Source organism: Anomaloglossus baeobatrachus, chromosome 2, assembly GCF_048569485.1.
Source record: "Anomaloglossus baeobatrachus isolate aAnoBae1 chromosome 2, aAnoBae1.hap1, whole genome shotgun sequence".
NCBI classification, from domain to species: domain Eukaryota; kingdom Metazoa; phylum Chordata; class Amphibia; order Anura; family Aromobatidae; genus Anomaloglossus; species Anomaloglossus baeobatrachus.
Window position 1 is genome coordinate 503805866 of NC_134354.1, and position 24062 is coordinate 503829927.

At 37.6% G+C, this 24062-nt stretch overlaps 1 protein-coding gene across 1 annotated transcript in view; it reads right to left on the reverse strand.

Moving 5' to 3' along the window:
• Window positions 1-974: 974 nt before the first annotated feature.
• The window catches only part of TMEM47 (transmembrane protein 47), a 238507-nt gene continuing 215419 nt past the window's right edge, over window positions 975-24062 (reverse strand). The window contains exon 3 of the mRNA XM_075336510.1: window positions 975-8770. Coding sequence (XP_075192625.1) covers window positions 8592-8770 — 179 coding nt within the window. The 3' untranslated portion in view covers window positions 975-8591. The remainder of the gene's footprint in view (window positions 8771-24062) is intronic.

A 24062-nucleotide genomic window follows, 5' to 3' on the forward strand; every position in this document is an offset into this window, starting at 1 on the left:
GTAAAAGACTGTTATTGCAAAGCCCTGGTGTCGTCTCCATTTCTCCTGCATCACAGCCTGCCTTGACAGACTTTTCAAATCCCAACAGTCGCCCTGGGGTCACGCTCCACCTGTGGGTAGCAAGAACACCTCAGCTGCAACATCATTACCAGCCCCGGGAAACCCACAACACAGCAGCGGCCCACATAGCCGCAAAAAACACAGGTGGCATCACACACTTTATTCCACTGTATATAATCATCATCCCCCTTTATTAAAAAGACACCGACAGGGTTACGGAGCCAGACCCTGCCACCACTTAAGTCCCCGGACTAGTTCGGCCCGGTTCCGAGTTCCCCCGGCCCTGGAGTTGAGCGTGTAATGGGCACCTGGCTTACAATGAGACCAAATGGCTGCTATAGATGTGTTTTGTGTGTTTCATGTAAAATAAAGGTTAGGAAAACCTTCTCCAGTAATGTTACTAAGGAATCATTCAAGATTAGAGCATTCATTAACCACAGAAGCAAATGAACTGTATTCAATGCTACATGTTATTGCGGTGAAGAATACATTGGAAAAAACATTAGAGAATTCAGGAAACAGTTTGGGGAACACATGGGTGAGGTTCGCAATGCCAGGGACACTCTCATAGCCAGACACATGAATTTGGAACATCTTGGGAATATTGAGGCCATAGATTTTATGGGCATTGACCAGGTCAAAAGTCCAATGGGGGGGGCAATTTTGGTAAGAAACTATTTCAAAGGGAAACTAGTTGGATATCTTGTTTAAACACCTGCCTGAATGATCAGATATTGTGATAGCTTGTGAATCAAGGAAGGGGAAGTTTGGTGACCATACAAGGAAAACAATAGTTTGGAAGGTGCACTGAAAAACTCAGCAATGCCAAGGATGCATCAAACACTTTCACGTCATTAGATATATACGTCTTAACGGGTAATTGCTTTTAAGAGAAAAAAAGAATTCAGGACTAATTACCAGCTTGAAATATATTTTATTTTAGACAGAAATGAAATCTCTAGGCACAGTATTAGGCATTAAAAGAACACAGAGGCAATAGGTTAGTGTGTACTGTTCTGTACAAAAATACAGTCTGAATAAATTACATTGCTAGCTATAAGATTGGACTTCACTTACCAGTCAGTTCATTGCATGTTTAATATTATACAGTCACATGCTATTCCGTATATATATCATCTTTTAAACACATAATTTTCTTTATAATTTTTTATTTGTACAAAAATTTAACATAGTTGTGCAAGAGTTTATAGCAGGATATGCAATGCTGGCACATAAACATATTTTGCCTTAGAAACTGGGATTGATAATGGAGGCCTGATGGCATTCTTGTGACAATCTGCATTTATTATATAAAACTAATTAAGAATTTAATGTGTTTTAAACTCTAGAAAGTATTTCAGGTCAAAAACAAGAACAAGACCGGTAAACATACCAACTGGAAAAGTTACAAGGAAGCATACAGCTAATCTAATGTATCACATACAGTGGCAGAATGGTCAAGATACAACAGTAGTTACGAGGGCGCTTCACCTGTCACCCTTTTTGCATACTATCTAGATTTCTTAAATTTAAAGCAACAGTTACTACTTTCCAAATACCTATTTCCTCTTACTTATCTGACTATATTTCACACAGAATAAAATAATGTTTAAAAAACAAGCTTAACTTTAGTTCATATTTTTTTAAAGTACCATATTACTTTAAAAACTAAGTAAATGTACCAGATATAATGAATAATTTATAAATATTTTTTTTCATAAAAAATGATACACAGTAGTGCTATAAGCATTTAAAAGAAGGATGCTGTGATATTTTAATAACAAAATATTTTATGCTTCATTTATGGTGAAATTTTAGGGTATTCATAAAAGCTCTACGTATATTCTCTTGTGTAATGGCGTTAAAAACGGCTTTAAGATAAGACAGTAAGTAGTAAAAGGATAAATTAACTCAGTGTAAGTAAACAATGAGCAAAAGATGGATTATCGTAAAAACATATAAAAATATAGAAATGTTAACCAAAAACTGACTGTGGTTCATTTAACTCCAAATTGTGTAGTGTAATAATTGCGAAGCTAAAATAGTAAAGTAAAAAATGCAATGGAGAAATGAGACTAAAGTATGTAATATATTTGCTACTTCCTAAAGATCTGACACATTCTACACATATTTATCATCTTTACAACCCTTTTCCACTTACAACACTTTCATTGCAATATATTTTTCCAGCATTCTTGGAAACAGGTCATAATTACTCCATAAATCTTGTGTTAAGAGTTATCTTTGTTCTATCTTGTATTATGTACTGTATTCGTCCTATATCTATAGATTCATATAACATCAGATTTACTTCTATAGTGTTGTCGTGTTCCTTCTCTAAAGTGCCTTTACAGTAACTCTAATGTAAAAAAATATTTAAGTAAAATATTTAATTGGTGAGGTATATCTATATATTAGGAATTAATAATGATGCATGAAGCTTATTACAAAACATTTTAGGAAAATAAAGTCTAATTTAATTTAGCTGTTTTATGAAAATCTAGTTCCAATGTGCAATGGACTTATTATTAAGATATATAGGACTTCATCAATTAATGTCGGATATCACATCCATGAATACACATTATGTAGTGGAATAGAAAGAAGTCAAGACCTTTAAAAGGGTATCCATGTCACCAGAGGTTTCATCCGGCAATGCACCAAAGGATCAACAATTTTATATATTGTTAAAATAAAAGGTATGGAATTCATTGGAAAATTTGGTGTGTATGCAACAGTTGATAAAGTTCTTAAAGTTAAGAAATTATATAAAAATGCCACAATTTTAAGTGGGTCATACTTTTACTTGTTCACTGTAGACTAAATTGTATTATTTATGCTTACTTTTATCCTTTAGTTTTTTCTTCTGTAAATATCCTTCATAAAAAATAAACATTCTTTTATCTGACAGTCCCATACATGTGATATAGTATTTTTCAATATGTATTATAGGCACAAAAATAAAAGCTAATTATATGAAGCTAAAGGCAAGTTTAATGCATGTGCTCTCTTTTACTTTATATATTTCTGTAATCTCTGTAAATCTTTGGGAAATCATATTGTATCCCATTTTGACCAAAATATCAAAAATATTCTGTGCTTACTTATTATAGGGCCTTTATAAACATATACGGGGGGGAAAAATAATGTTGTACATATTAGGTATTACCCATTCTCTAAAATATCAGTGTTTCTACCCAAATAAACCTGGCATAACATTTATTATGTGTGTATGGGTTACCAGATAGCTTTGTAATGCAAAAGCACAATTTTAATGGCCACCATTCGGGTCTCCCAAACGTCACCAACTGTCCCCTGCACTATTTAAACCTGTATTCCTACATCCACATAATGTCCCTCTTAGACCAGACTATAGTGTTTGTAATTGCGAAAATAATTTTTAAATGCCACCCTTGGCATATGCTAATTGCCCAAGCAAGAAAGGGGGTATCTCTTGCCCAAATGTAATCAAGCACCATACTCATTAATCATGCTCCCCCTCCTCTTCAGTTCACATTTCACAATCACCTGAAATCTCAAGCATTCATGGTACTTAATTGCTAACTGGGAATTTGCAATGTGCAATTAAGCCATGGAGGGAACATAGAGATTTATTGTACATGTTCATGAAAAAAAGGAAGTCTCATGCATATGCAAGAATTCAACTGCTTATGAAATGACTTGAAAAGTTAAGAATATGTTAGTCAAATTCCAAGTAGTGTGATTAACCAGTTCTGGAACAGGCCATTTTTGACTTGCTACTGATCAAGCACATTTTTGGATTTTTTCATATATACACTTTTAATGTTCTCGTTCAGATATTAAAATCATTTTTGCCCCTTTTTTGCTGTATGTGGGGCTTAGTTTTTCATATCATTTTTATATTACTTTTTTATATCAGGACATATATAAAGAAGAATAGGAAATAATTGTCTGTTTTTTACATTTTTTATTTTTGAAGGACCATTAAAAAAACATTTTAAAGCGTGTTCCCTTTTCCGTAAAAAAATGTGTACATTGGACACATGTTTGTGCTTAAGTGCCAAAAACAAAGATTCAGACTTGCAGTTTTGCAAATTGTATTTCTTATTTTTCTTTCTTGCTTTTTTAAATTTATTTACTTTATACATTTATTGTACACAGTGTGCACCCTATAAGGTAAGAAAAAACCTTTCTGTGGGCATTTTAACATACTAATACATTTCATTTTCTTTTTGCTAACTTTCCCTGGAAGTGGAACTGATATATTATCCCCAGTTACAGTGAAAATTCAGCCTGCAGCCTGTATTGCAGAACTGACTGAATCTCATAGGCCAAGTATCTCCTGCTCCTTCTCTAGACCCAAGGATATCAGGATACTCAGGTGTATGGAGGGAATACACATAGTGGTTCCTAAACTGTATGCACAGCTCTTTTCTATGCTCTGTATAGAATAGATCAGAAAGGCAGAGAGAGTAATAAACTCATTCTGTCTTCTCTATAGAGAATCTAACTGTGTCTGGCAGCCATAGCCATGCCTCAGAGTTGCACAATTAAGAACAACAATGCAGAGTACAGGGAGGACAGCTGCACTTGTAAAGTTTATCGGTGGTCCAAAAGCAGTTAATGTATATATTGCCAGACTCCCTACAGGTTCTCTTTAGTAATTAAATTAAATGTAGTGGATACAATGTTCAAGTCCAATTATTTGTAATATTTGGCAAACGTCAATGTATTAGTACATTATGTTTCCTCAGATCTATAAATCTGTTTATTGTGGCAGGTTAGCAACCCCAGTACATGTGCTGCATATATACTGCAAAACACAGTGTTTATAAAGACAACATATTACAGGGCAAGCATCTAGAGTACTAGCAAATCATTACTATTAGTTAACATAGCTTTGATATTTTCTTCATTCACTCAACTGACATTATTTCTTACGTAAAGTTCACTCTTTGACATCTTCTGACCTGTCATTGAAATATATGACAAGATATCATTGGTAGGGGTCTGAAATTAGACCCTTACTATATCCTTTCATATTCTTCTTGCTAATATGTGTATATAATATGTGAATTACCAAAAGCTATATGACATAATTGGAATTCAGCAGATGATCCACAGATATATCCTTTGTAACTAAGTAATATAAAGTATGAAAAACCTTAGTCTTGAATAAAAGGATAAATTAGCTAAGTAAAATAATAGTTAATTATTTGGTGGGGGTTCTCTATAAAGCAACTGTCCGGGAATATGATATTGATTATATATTTCTATTGTATTTATGGCCACATGGCCTGCTAACAGTTGATTGTGGGCTTGTCAGGTGTTCGCTACTCATTTTCTGGTATTGATGATCTGTTAATATCAGGTGCTGGAATTTCATGATCTGATATTGATGACCTATGGCTAAGATAACTAATGTAGTTTATAAATATCAAATTGTGGGATTAAACACCTGCCAGCTCCATGAACGGCTATTAGCAGGTAACAGGAAACATTCCCTGTATTTAGTCGGAATTAAAAAATTGTGTTCACTGTATAGTGGCTGTTGTCTGGTACTGCAGCTCAGTTCCATATCACTTCAATGTGATCTAAGCTGCAGTACCACAGAACAGACACTATGTAGTGTACAGATATATCATGCTCTGTTTACTGTTTAATTACCGCAAAAATACCTGGTAAAAACTGACTTGTAGGGGTGCCAGATTTTAGCGGCCAGCTTTTATATTGATAACCTACTTCAATGACAGGTCATCAATATTGTAATCATAGACAACCACTCTAATGTCTTTCCTAAATATTACACATGTTCTATACCAAAATAACACATGAAAAACACGTATGCACATCCATATCATTGAATGTAGAAACACTTTCTTATTGAAAATATTAAACAACTTAGAAAGCTATGGTAAGATTCCATAAAAATAAAAGAATACTTGAGAGACACGGAAGATCATGCTGAGGCTTACCTATGAATGCATATTCTTAATAGGACCAATATCTGTCCAATAAACAACTCCATAAATAATCCCCTATGTATATTATTTGACATTTTTTACAATAAAATGCTTCTACTTTCAATAATATGGATGGGGATTGTTTTTTTCAAGTGTTGTTTTGATTTGGAATAGTAAAAATATCCAAGTGCTGCTATCCCCTCTTTTAGAATTGGCTGTCCCTGACATTTTTTGACATATAATATGGAACTTGCTATATTTGTAAGTATGATAAAATGATATACGACAACTATTTTTGTCTTTAACCTTAAACTAGTTGAAATTGCTGATATCCGTGAGTTTGACCTTTACTGATTGGAAAGTAAAATGCTAGATACAAGACATGAAAATATTGATTTCACATAGGACATACAAAATTTTAAAGTTGCGCTTGTTATAAAAGGTTATACTGATAAAGGAGACAAGTTGGTTATTTTAATAATTTGAACCAAATTGAATAGACTGCACCTTAAGGCATCTAAACATAATCTTATTATTTAACAATTTATTATACATTAATCCCATCAACATTTTCTTGCATTTAAGTGCAGTTTATTAGTGATATTTTAATAAAACAAACCCAGATAGGGGTTGTCTGCATTGACAAATATTATGCAGAGAATCTAACGAAAGAGGTGAATTTGGCTTATGTGATAATAATTGCCTACTTCCATTTTTTAACAAAACATTCATATTGAGCTTGAGAGATCATATAAAAGTGGATGCAGAGTGGAAAAATATTTTTATTTTAGTTTTTGCCTGTCCATTGTGGATATATTAGCAATCACAGTATTTGGCACCTAATGAGTTAAGTTTAGTTAAGTCCAAGTGAGTGTTATTAGATACTTTTCACTTGGGACGTGGACTTTTTATCTTTGTATGAGTTACTATTGGATAACACCCAATGGGACTTAAAGCGTAACCGTCATTTTGATTTTTATTCAATAAAAAATGGCTGATCAATTCTGGCAGAGAAGAAAGCAAATGTATCTAATAAGATATATCACAAAGTTGCTTATTTTCTTCAGTATTATTGATATATAAAATAAATATTAAAACGATGCTTAAACTTTAACAAAGTTAACTGGTTAGGTCCAAATACTATTGATTGCTAATATCACAGAAAGGTGAAATAAAAAATAACAAAAACATTATATTCTACTCTACAACCACGTGTGTCCAGTTCAACATAAAAATTTGGTGAAAGGTAATCTCTACTTTTCATTTAATTTTAATCATTGGGGTTTCTGACCTGTAGTCAAGCAGACTTTATTTTATAAAGGATTTGTCTTGAAGAAACAATCAATTAATGGTTAATTAAGGATCTCAAAAATAACTTTTTTTGTAATACATTATTTTTGAATGAATTCACGGTAGAAGCAGATGGCAATATTTTCTTACTAAGTTCTCAAAATCATTTTTTACTTATGTCTCACTAACACTTCTCACAAAAAAATATTATTTATATCTATTAAATACTGTGGACACATATTTTTTCAGTTTTCCCAGTGCAACACAGTCTTGGAAAAGATCTACTAAAGTGTATTTTGTCAATCAATCATGGATAAACAGAACATTAATGTATCAACTTGAAACTGATTAATTCTGACAGTTTAATGATATGAAAATAAATGGATATTCTTGTCATCAACATTAAGAAAATAAATTGTAATTATAAACAGTGAGCTGTAACTAAGTTCATAAATTCTATAAGGATTTACAATACTGCCAAATATACTCTTAGGAAAATGGTACATTAACATAGTGTTCACATGAAATCTTTCAGCTACAGTACATACTTTCCTTAAGAGGGTTGCTTATAAATACTTATGACTTTCTAGGTATCCTCATAGACTTAACTATTATCTAGTATTCAAAGTTCAAAAGAAACCCATAAATTTATTTTTAGTTTATTTTCATGAAAAACAGATGTCCGTTTTTAATACTCTGTGCAAAGGTGGATTTCATTAAGTAATTCCAAGCATGTTCCTTCAGATGTTAAAAAATGTGGTTAAATCGCATACTTTATTTAGTGGAACACTTTATGCTAAAGATGTATTTTGAATCTTATGTATTAACTTTACTTTGTTTTCTTCTGTAATTTCACAGCATTTGTTTTCTTTATAACTTTTTCCAAGAAAATGATGAGCTCAGTGGTATGACAGTGATTATGTATTTTTTTTCTGTTGCATTCCAGATAAAATTGGGCATCCATCCATCATTCAACTATTAATTTCATTACACAATTTATACTGTAGGCGCGTTTGTGTTATTTCTTTTACTTCCAACAAACAAGTTAATATTGGTACAAATTGCAGCAATTAGCTATGGAGTTATTGGTCATTCATTCCATTCTTTATAGCTTTCATTTTTTCAGCACTTTTTTTCTTTAGAATGCTTGTAAAGCTGGCTATATTATTTGCAGCCATAAGGTAAAGGGAGATTAAATCAACTGAGCCGACTGTTTGATGCTCCACGTATCTTCTAGAAAAGGGATGTACAAAAACTTGAGTAATTCTATTGTTTCATTATTGTTTTCTCAGACAGCTAGTAGTAGTCCTCATAGTTCTTGGGGTTCAAACAGTAGAGAATTGCGCCTCCAAATGAAAATATTGTTGCTCCCCATGCTAAGCCATAGCCCCAGTTGAATTCATGGTATATTTTTAGCGTGACAGTTTCAATAAATTTGATTGGATACAGGACAAGACCACATACTTGAAGGACAACTGCAAGACAAAAAAAGAAGTTATATGACCATTAGTAGAGTCAGCATGTAATAGAATATGAACAAACCTATGCCAAATATACCAAATTAACTTTTCATTTACGCTGTAAAAGTCATGCAAATTTTTTAAATTAAAATGCAAGATCACTTACATAAATATCAATAATCTTATACTGTTTATTCTTTAAATTCCTCCTATTACTAGCAGGACAGGGATGCAGGGGGTCAATCTCAGCATTTATAAGTTCCTGTACATTTAACCTCTATTGCAGTATAGAATATATTCCCTACAGTCCTGAAAGTTCAGGCCATGAGCAGTTCTGGGTGCATATTGCTAATCCCTGCCTAATCAGCCCTGTATACACTAGCAGAGATAAAGAGATTTTTAGAAAAATTATTTCTTAAGATCTTATATTGTATGCTAATGAGCAAGGGCACTAGTCCCCTGGGCGTTAGTTCCCCTGGCTAATCGTCCCCATTAGCATGTTAGTACGTCCCTGTGGGCGTACAAACATGCTAATGAATGTGTAACGTCAGAGGATGATCTCACTCACCCCTCCGTCGCCATCGCGTCCAACTCTGGATTATAGCTCAGTGCGCATGATCCCGGAGTTTTGTTTGTGCGCACTATGAAGCCGGGTGTACGCGTCCTGGCTTCCAACTGAAGTAGTGCGCTTGACCAAAACTCTATGGTCATGCGCACTGAGCAGAAATCCCTTCGAGTGCTATGATAGCGGAGAGTTAAGATCATCCTCTGATGCTACGCATTCATTAGCATGTTAGCACACCCACAGGGGCATGCTAACATCCTAATGGAGACGACTAGCAAGGGAATCGCTCATTAGCATAGGATAAAAGATCTTTAGAAATACTTTTTTAGAAATACAGGGACGGTTAGACAGGGATTAGCAATATACACCCAGAACTGCTTGTTCCCTTTAAAAGTGGAGTGAGTGGAGTGGAGCATACACGAAATAGTAATCATAGTTTTATCTAAAATAGATTAAAATAATTTCTTTAGCGTCTTTATCCCCACAAAGTTTCTCATCGTTTACAGGTATCTATAAGATGCTAAGGAGCAGTTAATATCTGCAAAAGTATAGGCAACAATGATGTGACCATGCGAAAATAGTTAACTTTACTAGATGACTTATTTTGATGCCCAAAAATCATAGGGTAAAAAACTATTTAAATATGATAAACATTACTTTGTATGTAGGAAACATACTTTAGGTGACATAATTGTACTTTTATTAGGCATTCATAAAAGCATGCCAAAAACAGATAGCATTAACTTTATACTGTTCTCCTAATACTAGCAGAATATGGATGCAGGGATCAATCTAAGTAGTTACAAGATCCTTTAAATTGAACCTCTTTTGCAGTATAGAAGATATTCTCTATAGTCCTGTAAGTTTAACATAGGAAAGCTTAAAAATGGAGTGATTCTTATAATAAACATATTCTAGAATTTTAATACTGATATTACAGTCTACAAGAAGTAGTACTCATAGTTTTATCTGAAATAGACTAAAACAGTTTGTTTAGAGGATCTTTACCACCACAAAGTTTTCAATAGTTTTTAGGCATCTATGAGATGGCAACGAGTAGCTAGAGCCTGGATAAGTCTAAGCAATAATGATGTGCACATGCGCCAACAGCTAACATTGTTAGATAATCTTTTTAGATGTTTGAGAATTGTCAGATTGAAATACTATTTAAATACATTATAATGATGTTGTACGTGCACAACATATTTTAGACAGCAAAATAGTGCTTTTACGAGGCATTCATTCAAACAAAACACTTATCACTTCCTGCCGCCTTCAACTCACAAATATTTCCAGAATTCTATATAATCCTTTCATCAACCCTGTTGTTAACTTTTCTGCCCAAATAATCCACCTCTCTGTTTTGGCAATCCCTTTACTAGCTTACAATTACCAAAAAAATCCAGTTAAAGCTACTAACAATGACTTACAAGGCCATCCATACTCTGTCTCCTCCATACATCTCCAAATAAATGTCCCAATACCTTCCCACATGTGAGCTCTAGTTCTCACAAGACCAGTTCTCTCCTGAATCTCATATGTTTTTCACTGAATCGTTTCTAAGATTTTTCCTAAACATCCCCTATGCTCTATAATTCAGTGCCTCAACAAGTCCAATTGTTTCCCGCATTTGCAACCTTTATACATAACCTGAAAACTCAACTGTACAGAAACACCAACAGCCAGCCATAACTATGGGGATGCTTTCCTTCAGCAAGGTCAGGGAACCTAGTCAGAGTTAATGTAACAATGGACTGAGCTAAGTACAGGGCAATACTGGAGGAAAACCTGTTAGAAGCTGCTGCAGAAGACTTGAAACTAGTGTTGGACTGGCTATTGGTGGAACCTCCAGTAATACCAGGCCTGGCCGCGGTTACCTGCACTGAACTCTGGAGCTCTCACCTGAGCTCCGGAGTGCAGCCTGAACTGAACTCGGGGTTTGCAGGACTGAACTGCAAGCACCAACTGATTCCCCGGCAATTGAGGCGATTCAATTCATGGCAGCTGTGGACAGGCCGGATTGAACTCCAAAGCTGTCACCTGAGCTCTGGAGTTCAGCCCAGCCTGTCTGCAGCTGTGAATTAAACTGAACCGCAATTGCCATGGAATCATTCGGCGCTCACGGTTCAGTCCTGCAAACGCTGAGTTCAGTCCAGGCTGCACTCCGGAGCTCAGGTGAGAGCTCCAGAGTTCAGTGCAGGTAACCGCAGCCAGGCCTGGTATTACTGGAGGTTTCTCCGGTAGCCAGTCCGATTCTGCTTGAGACTGAGACCTAGGTTCACCATGCAGCAAAATAATGACCCTAACCATACTGCCAGAGATACAATGGAATGGTTTAGATCAAAGCATATTCAAATATTTGAATGGCCCAGTGTCAGTCCAGACCTAAATCCCATTTACAATCTGTGGCAAGACTTAAAAATTGCTGTTCACAGTTGCTCTCCCTTCAATCTCACTGAGCTAGAGCTAATTTGCAAAGAAGAATGGACAAGAATTTCAACCTTTAGATGGGCAAAGCTGTTAAAGATATACCCAAAAAGATTTGCATCATTAATTACAGCAAAAGGTTGCTTTACATGCTCAATCAGGGAGCTGAATATAAATGCACATTTATATTTTTAAAATATTTAGAAAACCATGTACCATTTGCTTTAGAATTCACAAATCCTTGCTATTTGTGTTGGTATTGTAGGTATTCTGTAAATACAGACGCACATGGTTCCTTGGTCAGAAAGGGTAGTTTATTAAAAAGTATGTATAATCTATTGGCAAAATAGAAAACAAACACAGCCTCTCTCTGGCATCATGGAACAAAAATTAACAGTCCAAATACAGACATATGTAGGCTCACCCATACAGATGAATGGGCGGCACGGTGGCTCAGTAGTTAGCACTGCAGTCTTGCAGCGCTGGGGTCCTGGGTTCGAATCCCACCAAGGACACCATCTGCAAAGAGTTTGTATGTTCTCCCTGTGTTTGCGTGGGTTTACTCTGGGTACTCCGGTTTCCTCCCACACTCCAAAGACATACAGATAGGGAATTTAGATTGTGAGCCCCGATGGGGACAGTGTTCCTGATGTATGTAAAGCACTGTGGAATATGTTAGCGCTATATAAAAAAAAAAAAGATTTAATGCCCAGCAGAAAAGTATCCAGCTCTCATTTCAGGATCACCACTGTCATTATGATTCTTATCTGTATTTCAGGCAACACTGCTCAGACACAGGACCGACTGTTCAACATTAAATGGACCTTTTTCTTTTGGTCAGCAGCGGGCTCCACTCAGACAGACTCCACATCTGAGTTTCCACATGCAACTACCTCAGAGACTCATTCCGAGACTCTCTGTCCCCAGCCACCACCTGCAGCTTCCACAGACACTTGTTCTTCCTGAGACTTCATTTGGACACTTTCTGTGCTGCCTGCCACATGCAGCCCCCCTCAGAGAGAGAGCTCCCTCTCCCTGAGATCACCTCCAAAGTGAACACATGCCTGGTTCCATCCAAAACATTTCAGATGCATTTGCAATCGATACATGCAGGGCAAGGATTTAAAGCTCATTTTTCCTGCTATGCAACATAACAGCAGTGTTAAGTTTTAACCCTTACCATACTAGTTTCACTACATAATAGCCGAGTTACAATTTAACTCTTACTACGCTGCCTCGCTACAAACTAACAGTTAGCGTTTAACCCTTACCACACTGCCTCGCTACAGTATATTACATAAAATCTCAATAAAGGTTTGTGGGTGTAATTTGAAAAAAAAAGATGAAATGTTCATGGAGTATGAATACTTTTTTAAGGTAATATATGTAACCCCTTCACATGAACAGCCCCATGGAATTTAGCTGTACCACTATCCCTTTAAAGTCATAGCTCATATCTCAAAATTGCTGGAACGTCTGATCATGCGCCCTGCTGGCTTCAGATGCAGTGACATCAAACACAGGTATGCATGTCACTGCTAATGACGCTAGGCAATGGGCATTGAAAATATCCCTGTGGGCGAGCTAACATGCTAACAGGGAATAATAAGTGCAGGCACTAACGGCCTTGCGACTAGTCCCTGTGCTCATTAGCATATCGTACAGAATCTTTAGAAATACTTTTTCTAAAGATCTCTGTATGTTTGCTACTAGATGCAGGGACAAATAGGCTTGGATTAGCAATATGCACCCAGAGCTGCTCTTGGTTCTGGGTGCATATTGTATCTGACAGGCTCCCTTTAAGGAAACAGTGGTCAAGTGCATGTCCAGCCAGAAATGAAAGTTCCTAACCCTATTAATACCTAGAAATGTGAAGCCCATTTACTTTGTTATATAATCTAAGGAATACTGAGTGAAGACGTGATCACTTTCACACTAATAAAAACAATATCAACATGCTTTTCTCACTCAAGAGCGAATCAAATAGCAACAAAGCTATTCAGACCCTAAATCATAATTCCTAAACTTAAACCTCGCCAAGAAGGACCCTTAAATTGTCTCCCAATGTTTCATTTTGTTGTCCTTTATTTGGGGGAAATATTGCTTGATGTTATTATCACATTGTGATCTATGGTTCTGGTAAAACAGCTAAATTGATTTTTAACAGGAATCTGTCAGAAGGATTTCATTTCTCAAATTATTAATTTGTAACTCTTTCAAAGATAAGACCAACAATACCTTTACATGACCAGTCCCTTCCATTGTTATTAAGAAATCAGCAGTTGAGTTAATATGCAAATGAGACTGTAGATCTGAAGCCTCTGTCACTCCAGCTCTATGTCCCACAAACACTGCCTCCTTCTAGTTGACTGATGGCTTCTCTGTCTAAAGTCACACAGCATAGAAGCTGTTGGTTAAATAGGAGAAAGATTACTGTAATGAACAGCCGAAGGGGTCATGCAGACATCCCACTGCTGCCACCAATCTGTGATGAACAGCCAGGGGGTCACGCAGACATCCCAGCACTGCCACAAATCTGTGATGAACATCCGGAGAGGTCATGCAGACACCCCACCACTGCCAGCAGTCTGTGATGACATTGCAGCCCCACCCTGACATCTTTGATATGTTGGAGCCATGTGACTTGATATGGCCTCATCACTTGCATCAACCCTGGACATTCCGCACTCCCAGGGGTACATAAGGTCTGCTTGGCACAGTTTTATTCTGCCAGCAGTTCCTAGTTAAGATATAATCCTGGTCTGTTAATAGGATTATATCGAGCCAGAAACCAGCCAAGTAGTATGTAATACTAATCTGAGCAAATGGACATGGGATTCGTGGATTGTGATAAAAGAGCAACTCAAGATTAAATTGTATATTTAATTGCCTTAAGGGCACACTAGATAAAAGAATATATACATGAGAAATTTAAAGAGATTATGGTAAGAAATGCAGATACAAGTAAGATATAGGTGCACGCAGATGTAGATATGAATCAGTTACCTTTTTTTTTCACTAGGCCTGGTGCTGCTTTGGCACATGGCAGGTGCTGTGGAGCTAATGGTTTCCTTGGTACTCCTGACATGTTTACTGTATATGAAATCTCCTGAGGAAAAAATCTACAAAATGTCCGCTTTGGTTTTTAATAACCCACGTACCTCCCCCTTGATGCCCTATGACAGAGCTGGACATGGGATGTTCCTTCAGGTTCCAGATAATTATGAAATGGCAGCTTGTCTCATATCTTCGCTTCTTAGCATCCCACGTGGAAGATATTATGATCATGTTTCTTATTATGATTTTATCTACCCATAGCTAGGAAACATGATGTATCTATTGCCTTCCAGTGGTTAGTTATTAATTATGGGCTGATATACACGTCCCACAATTAGGGCAAAATATGTTTTACATGTGTCCTGCTGTCCTGAGGCTGAAAAGCTGCCTATTTGTGGGAGCTAGTTACACCCAAATTTATTAACTTTAACATGGGTGCCAGTCTGTCTCCAGGTCCCCTTTGATGCTTCTCTGGAACTAGCAATCAATTGCCCACTTCCCTAGCTGAATTACTTTTCTCACCAGGGGGTCTTGCTTTTGTGAGAGGCTACTTCCTCCTTATGATTAACTTTATACCCTTACCATTTGTTTAAGAATGGAGGTATTAGATTTCTATCCTGAATAGGGTGACTTCTTAAAACAGGTCAGGATGTGTGGAAATATGTTTGATTGGCAGGTAGACTGGTATGTATGACTAGACCATATTCCTGACACTTAATGTTTTAGGTATAAGTGTAGCTGAACATGTCAGTGAATGAACTAAATATGCATATAATTTTTTTTAGCGTGGAGAATACGGCTTGCACATTCCGCTTAAGCTTCATTTACAATACTGTATAAGGGCTCATGCGCACGTTGCGTAATTGCATGCATTTACGCTGCGTATTGCACTGCAGCGTAAATGCATGCGTCCTGCGTCCCCTGCATAATCTATGAAGATTGTGCATGACACGTGCGCATGATGCTTTTATGAACACAGCGATTTGGCTGCTAAAATTTTGACCCAAATCCGTGCGTTCATAAAATGAGCATGTCAATTAATTCTGTGCGTTCTGGATGCAGCTCCCACTGTCTATGGTGGGAGCAGCAGCCATAGCGCATCAAATCGGCTTTTTTTTAACAAAAACCTGCATCCATTATGCAGTGTTTCTGCAGCAATTTGAAGCGCACATGTGCTTTCAAATCACTGCAGAATAATCAGCAGTTACGTGCGCATGAGCCCTTATTCTTTACTTATCTCTCAAAATTTCATTTGGAATGTGTCCATCACAATGTCAGATTCCAAATGCAAGGTACAGTTTTCTTAACCAGGTTTTTAAATTTATAAAGTATAACTTTGACAATTTTCAACAGTAAACCTTCAATCAATCTGAAAATAAAACTGACATTTTTGGCAAAGATCCATTTTTAAAATAAAGATTCATAAAATGTTCAGACAATACCTCTGTATCTGACTTTTATGAGCAAAAGTACACACAATACAAATAAAAGCCCTTGAAAAGAGCTATACGATCTGCTGTTGTCTTCCTCCAGACTTCCAATGGATACTGTTGAGATGCAGATTAAACTGCATATTAACATTTTTTTCATTAAAAATACCTTTTTTTGTTTCTGTTCCATACTCAAAAATGCACCTGATTTGTCTCCCCAGATCAATGTTTCTGACATCAGCAGAGTCTTAAGTTTTCCTCCTGACAAATTTCTCAACAAAACTATATAACTTACACAAAAGTATTAATCTGAAGTGGAAACTTTCACTGGAAAATTATACATTGGTATACAGAAGTTGAACTTCTTGCCTTACTTGGTAATGCAGAATGGATTAAAATAGATAAGCTCTGTCTTGCCTTCTATGTTGACATATGATTTTAATTTGATATGGCATTCTAATAACTGACTTCCCAGACTCTCAGCTTTATCTAAAGAAGCTTACTGAAGTTGTGGGTATTAAACTAATCTCCCAGTGTCCCACATCAGTTTTCACTTCTTCACTGATCACCTTCAGAGCTCTACATATGTTTATCATGGGGTATAAAAGTTCTATATTGGGAATCATGCCTATAACTATTTAATTTATCAATCGACAACCAGCCGTTGTGCTTTTTTGCCCAAAGGAAAGAGGAAAGTCTAATGGGATGATAAGTGTAACTGAAAGCTTTATATCTTTATTTTTTTCAAAAGAATGCAGTTGAAAGTAAATATTAAAAAACGTTCTTTGGAGAAGAAGACTAATTTCTAAATATTCTATTAGGGGATTCTGAATTCTCAAATATAAAGGAAGTATTAGGATATGTGCGCACGCAGGGTTTTGGGTGGAGACATTTTCAGCACCAAAATCTGCACCTTGTGTCAGAAAAACACACCAAAAAATATGTAAGCTTTTGTGCCATGTTTTTTGTGAAATCAAATTTCTGCAGGAAAAAAGCACCAACAAATGACATGATGTTTCTTTTTTCTGCACCCAAAACTGCAGGGAAAAAAAAAGAAATGTGCACAGCACTTCAGAATTGTCATTGACTTTGCTGGCATAAGGACATGCACATTTGGGCACCAAACTGCACCAAAAAAAGCATTAAAAATGCAGCATGATCAGAAGAATGAGGAGCCCTGGAGAGCTGGGGAAGCCCACTCGGCCTCGTCAGTTCTGCTGCCCCCGGGTCGGGCCCACTTGCCTTCAGTTCTGCTGCCCCCGGGCTGAGTTCCGGGGACCACAGTCCTCGGTAGGAAACTGTGGCTGCCATCCCTTTAAGGCACGCAGACCACAGAGTTCGTTGTGTCCTCTTGGATTTAGCTTCATCTGTGGGCGGAGCTACCGCCCGGCATCCTACTCGGTCCCACAGATGAAGGAGGCGCAGTGCCAGCCAGCGACCCCCAGCACAGACCTCCCCTCCGGCGCTGTGTGGGCTCCATCTCCTCTGTGACCTGAGTGGTATGTGGGACACCCCCCCTCCTCGATCTGTACGTGCCCTCCCCACCCCCTGATTTATGGGCCCCGGTGAACTGTATGGGCTTCTCCCCCACGCGATGTATGCCCTGCCCCCCTCCCTTCCCCGAAGCCATATGTGCTGGCCCCGCAGAGCCGTGTGTGTGGGCCCCGCAGAGCCATGTGTGTGAGCCCTGCAGAGCCACATGTGTGGGCCCCGCAGAGCTGCGTGTGTGGGCCCCGCAGAGCAACGTGTTTGTCTGTCTGTATATCTGTATGTATGCATGTATGCAGCCGAGCCGTTTGTGTGTGTATGTATGTATGCAGCGGAGCAGTATGTGTGTCTGTCTATATGTATGTATGTATGCAGCAGAGCAGTATGTGTGTGTCTGTATGTATGTATGCAGCAGAGCAGTATGTGTGTGTCTGTATGTATGTATGTATGCATGCAGCAGAGCAGTATGTGTGTGTCTGTATGTATGTATGCAGCAGAACAGTATGTGTGTGTCTGTATGTATGTATGTATGTATGCAGCAGAGCAGTGTGTGTGTGTATGTATGTATTCAGCAGAGCAGTATGTGTGTGTCTGTATGTATGTATGCAGCAGAGCAGTATGTGTGTGTCTATATGTATGTATGTATGCATGCAGCAGAGCAGTATGTGTGTGTCTGTATGTATGTATGTATGCAGCAGAGCAGTATGTGTGTGTCTGTATGTATGTATGTATGTATGCAGCAGAGCAGAGTGTGTGTGTATGTATGTATGCAGCGGAGCAGTATGTGTGTGTCTATCTATATGTATGTATGCAGCAGAGCAGTATGTGTGTCTGTATGTATGTATGCATGCAGCAGAGCAGTATATGTGTCTGTCTGTATGTATGTATGCAGCAGGGCAGTATGTGTGTGTCTGTCTGTATGTATGTATGCAGCAGAGCAGTATGTGCATGTCTGTCTATATGTATGTATGCATGCAGCAGAACAGTATGTGTGTGTCTGTCTGTGTGTATGTATGTATGCAGCAGAGCAGTATGTCTGAGTCTGTATGTATCTATGCAGCAGAGCAGTATGTTTGTATTCAGCAGCAGTGTGGGTGTGTGTGTCTGTCCATATGTATGTATGCAGCAGAGCAGTGTGTGTCTGTATGTCTGTATGTATGCAGCAGAGCAGTGTGTGTGTGTGTCTGTATGTACGCAGCAGAGCAGTGTGTGTCTGTCTGTATGCCTGTAAGTATGCAGCAGAGCAGTGTGTGTGTATCTGTATGTATGCAGCAGAGCAGTGTGTCTGTATCTATGCAGCAGAGCTGTGTGTGTCTGTCCGTATGCATGTATGATGTGTATCTATGTATGTCAGTGTATATGACTGTATAGATTTGTCTGTTATATGTATTTTTGTGAGTTTGTCTTTAAATATGTATATGTACGTATCTGTGTATGTGTCTGCATGTTTATGGGGCCCACTGGGACTCTACCGCCCGGGGCCCACAAAAACCTGGAGCCGGCCCTGCCTGAGGCTACTGAAAGCTTGTTGGTTCTGATGATGTCATATTTATCATGTAAGGAAAACAGATGTGGTATTGCACCACCAGGTCACCTGATTTAATACTGCGGGGGACAGGAGGAGTGACAATAACCACCAAAGCTCTATGCAGCACTGCTCCCCAAAAGGGAACCAGTCCAGCGAAGTTCATTGTCAGAGAAGGTAGAATTGTGGCACACGCTGTTGTATAAAAGTCCTTGCTTTATTATAAATGCATAAAAGGTGAGCGGATCCGAGTCCGAGCTTGAGACTACACGCTGGCACTCTGGAGTGCCAACATCTGGTCTCAGACCCGCTCACCTTTTATGTATATATAATAAATCAAGGACACACAACAGCGTGTGCTACAGTTCTACTTTCACTTACGTTCATCATAGTTATCACGTGGTGTCGATGCCGATTTAAACTTTGGCTATCATGTTACTTCTTTACAACTTAATGCTTTGTCTCAGCAACTGACTTTTTGTATCTGTTTCCTACTAACTAAAATGGATCTCCAAAACTAATAACTCCTTAAAAGTAACTATTAATATATTTCTTCCATATGAAAATCAAAAAAATTCTCAGTTTGTTGCATTATATATTTCCATTCAGATGCTGTACAAAAAACATCTAAATCACAGTTCACAAGTCAACAAAAATGAGAATACAATATTTCTTTGAATTCATGTTTCTTGACTTCTTGTCCCTGTAGTACCAAACACAAACTTCATTAATATTGATGAATTATATAACAAACAAGCTTGTCAGATAAGCAAATGTTCTAATGTCAGTATACTTTGGTTGAGATTTTTATTTAGTCCTTAAGTTTATAGGGCACTTCTAGCAAATGCAATCACTTGCAAGGATACTGGTGAATAATGATATTTCAAGGTCACAACAAATGTTCATACATTAAAATGCTGCTATAAAAAAATGTTTTTTTGGAGTAATTGTTTTACACATATTTTACTGTCATCAGATAGACCAACACTATTTTGTCAGAATTAAAAGAAAGATGTAAGAAAATAAGCTAAACTTGTTATTGCTATCCAACAGTGAAGAACATTTTAAAAATATTATTAAAACAACTCTATCTTGGCTTGTAACTGTCAATTTGTTTTAAACTCCCCATGAACAAGGAAATTATTACTTCGAACTGATAAGTAATGAGCAACACAAAGCTTTTTATGCAAAGTCTTTTAAGACAACTTTATATTCACACCTGCAAATGTTTTAAAGGATGTGCATTCAGCATTAATACAGCATCATTATGGACTCATTAAGAAACAATTTTCTTAATTGTGACTTTATTTTTTGTTTCTTTTTTTTATAAATCCCTACATGTACTATGCCTCTTTACTTACTTTTTACAAGAAAATAAAAGAGAATCCACTACAGACGCATTTGTCTTCTAACATTATAATTCAAACACATGTCTACTATTTTTACTAGATTTGAGATCTATTAAGATTCAAATTCACAAAATTATGCAAATTTTATTGTTAAACCCGATTCTCTGCAAATTATTTGGTGACTCCTATGGATAATAAACATAAGATGTAGAAAAAAAAGAAAAACAACTATTATTCCCCCCACCACTTCTCCGCTGCTCACTCTCCCCCTTCCTACCTCAACTGCACAGTGAAACCCAAAGCTTAGTTGCAGCCAGAAGTTATGGCCTACAGTGCACATTTAAGGACTTACGGCTGCAATTAGGCTCGGGATGTCTCTACAAACGTTAAATGTAAGTCCATGGTGACATTATGCCATTCACCATGACCTTACAACACACACTCTAGGCCAGGATTTGCTCAGTAATTTCCCAGCCCCAGTCATAGCCAGAAGTCCTCGCCTACTGTGAAGATGGCTGGGGTCAAACGACACAGTCGCAGAAAGAAAAGCTGTCAGGAACCATACAAGGGAGAGTGAGCAGCAAAGCTAGCATTAGAGGTGAACAGTGAAGTATTAACTTCTTATTTGTAACCTTTTTTCAGCCCTCTACATTTCTACAATATGGTGGCTTCCATTTTGTTGTATTACAAAAAAAATCTGCATTCTCGATAATATGAATTTTTGTAATATTTACCATATTTTTTGGACTATAAGACGCACCGGACCATAAGACGCACCCTGGTTTTAGAGGAGGAAAATAAAATTTTAAACAAAAAATGTGGTCATGACACACTGTTATGGGGTGAGGATCTGCTGCTGACACTGTTATGAGGGTAATGTCCCCAAATTCTCTACTAAGGTACCCCATCCTGGTAATGATCTTCCTGCCTTGTATATGATCCCCATCCTTGTATATATGTCCCACATCCTGGTATAGCCCCCATCCTGGCATAGCCCCCATCCTGTTATATACGCCCATCCTGATATATATACCCATCCTGATAAATACCCCCATCCTGATAAATACCCCTATCCTGTTATATACCCCCATCCTGCTATATACCACCATCCTGCTACATACCCCCATCCTGCTATATACCCCCATCCTGCTATATACCCCCATGCTGCTCATATACCCCCATCCTGCTATATACCCCCATCCTGCTCATAATATAACACCAACCTGGCATATGCCCTCATCCTGCTATATACCCATCCTGCTATATGGCCTGTATCCTATGGTACAGAAAAAAAAAACATATATAGTACAGACCAAAAGTTTGGACACACCTTCTCATTCAAAGAGTCTTCTGTATTTTCATGACTTTGAAAATTGTAGATTCACATTGAATGCATTAAAACTATGATTTAACACATGTGGAATGAAATACTTAACAAAAAAGTGTGAAACAACTGAAAATATGTCCCTGATACTAATTGCATAATGTTGAGTAAAGATCCAACTAATGAAAAAAAGGCATGAAAAGGCTGCCAATGAGAATCAATAATTAACTTGTCTATTCTTTATAGTTCTTTCTCTCAAATCTACCACAGCTATAGTGGAATGCTGAGTGGTACTGCCTAAATATATGAAAAAGAAACTGAAGCAGAGAATTTATTATGTTTTATACATCTATGCAATCAAAACACTAAAAGCAAAATATAATGTGCACTAAAATGAAATGGAATACTAAAACAGGTACAGTACAGACCAAATTTTTGGACACACCTTCTCATTCAAAGAGTTTTCTTTATTTTCATGACTCTGAAAATTGTAGATTCACATTGAAGGCATCAAAACTATGAATTAACACATGTGGAATGAAATACTTAACAAAAAAGTGTGAAACAACTGAAAATGTCTTATATTTTAGGTTCTTCAAAGTAGCCACCTTTTGCTTTGATTACTGCTTTGCACACTCTTGGCATTCTCTTGATGAGCTTCAAGAGGTAGTCACCGGAAATGGTTCTCACTTCACAGGTGTGCCCTGTCAGGTTTAATGAGTGGGACTTCTTGCCTTATAAATTAGGTTGGCACCATCAGTTGTGTTGTGCAGAAGTCTGGTGGATACACAGTTGAGAGTCCTACTGAATAGACTGTTAGAATTTGTATTGTGGCAAGAAAAAAGCAGCTAAGTAAAGAAAAATGAGTGGCCATCATTACTTTAAGCAATGAAGGTCAGGCAGTCCGAAAAATTGGAAAAACTTTGAAAGTGTCCCCAAGTGCAGTGGCAAAAACCATCAAACGCTACAAAGAAACTGACTCACATGAGGACTGCCCCAGGAAAGGAAGACCAAGAGTCACCTCTGCTGCGGAGAATAAGTTTATCCGAGTCACCAGCCTATGAAATCGCAGGTTAACAGCAGCTCAGATTAGAGACCAGGTCAATGCCACACAGAGTTCTTGCAGCAGACACATCTCTAGAACAACTGTTAACAGGAGACTTTGTGCAGCAGGCCTTCATGGTAAAATAGCTGCTAGGAAACCACTGCTAAGGACAGGCAACAAGCAGAAGAGACTTGTTTGGGCTAAAGAACACAAGGAATGGACATTAAACCAGTGGAAATCTGTTCTTTGGTCTGATGAGTCCAAATTTGAGATCTTTGGATCCAACCACCGTGTCTTTGTGCGACGCAGAAAAAATGAACGGATGGACTCTACATGCCTGGATCCCATCGTAAGGCATGGAGGAGGAGGTGTGATGGTGTGGGGGTGCTTTGCTGATGACACTGTCGGGGATTTATTCAGAATTGAAGGCATACTGAACCAGCATGGCTACCACAGGATGTGCAGCGGCATGCTATTCCATCCGATTTGAGTTTAGTTGGACCATCATTTATTTTTCAACAGGACAATGACCCCAAACACACCTTCAGGCTGTGTAAGGGCTATTTTACAAAGAAGGCGAGTGAAGGGGGGCTACGCCAGATGACCTGGACTCCACAGTCACCAGACCTGAACCCGATCGAGATGGTTTGGGGTAAGCTGGACCGCAGAGTGAAGGCAAAAATGGCCAACTAGTGGTAAGCATCTCTGGGAACTCCTTCAAGACTGTTGGAAGACCATTTCCGGTGACTAACTCTTGAAGCTCATCAAGAGAATGCCAAGAGTGTGCAACGCAGTAATCAAAGCAAAAGGTGGCTACTTTGAAGAACCTAGAATATAAGACATATTTTCAGTTGTTTCACACTTTTTTGTTAAGTATTTCATTCCACATGTGCTACTTCATAGTTTTCATGCCTTCAATGTGAATCTACAATTTTCAGAGTCATGAAAATAAAGAAAACTCTGAATAAGAAGGTGTGTCTAAAATTTTGGTCTGTACTGTATATATTTACAATGGTTTTAGCTTAAATTATTTTTAAAGAGCTCCAAATCCTTTGATTAGATACAGAGCTATGTAAAAACTTACTGGTTAGTGTTTT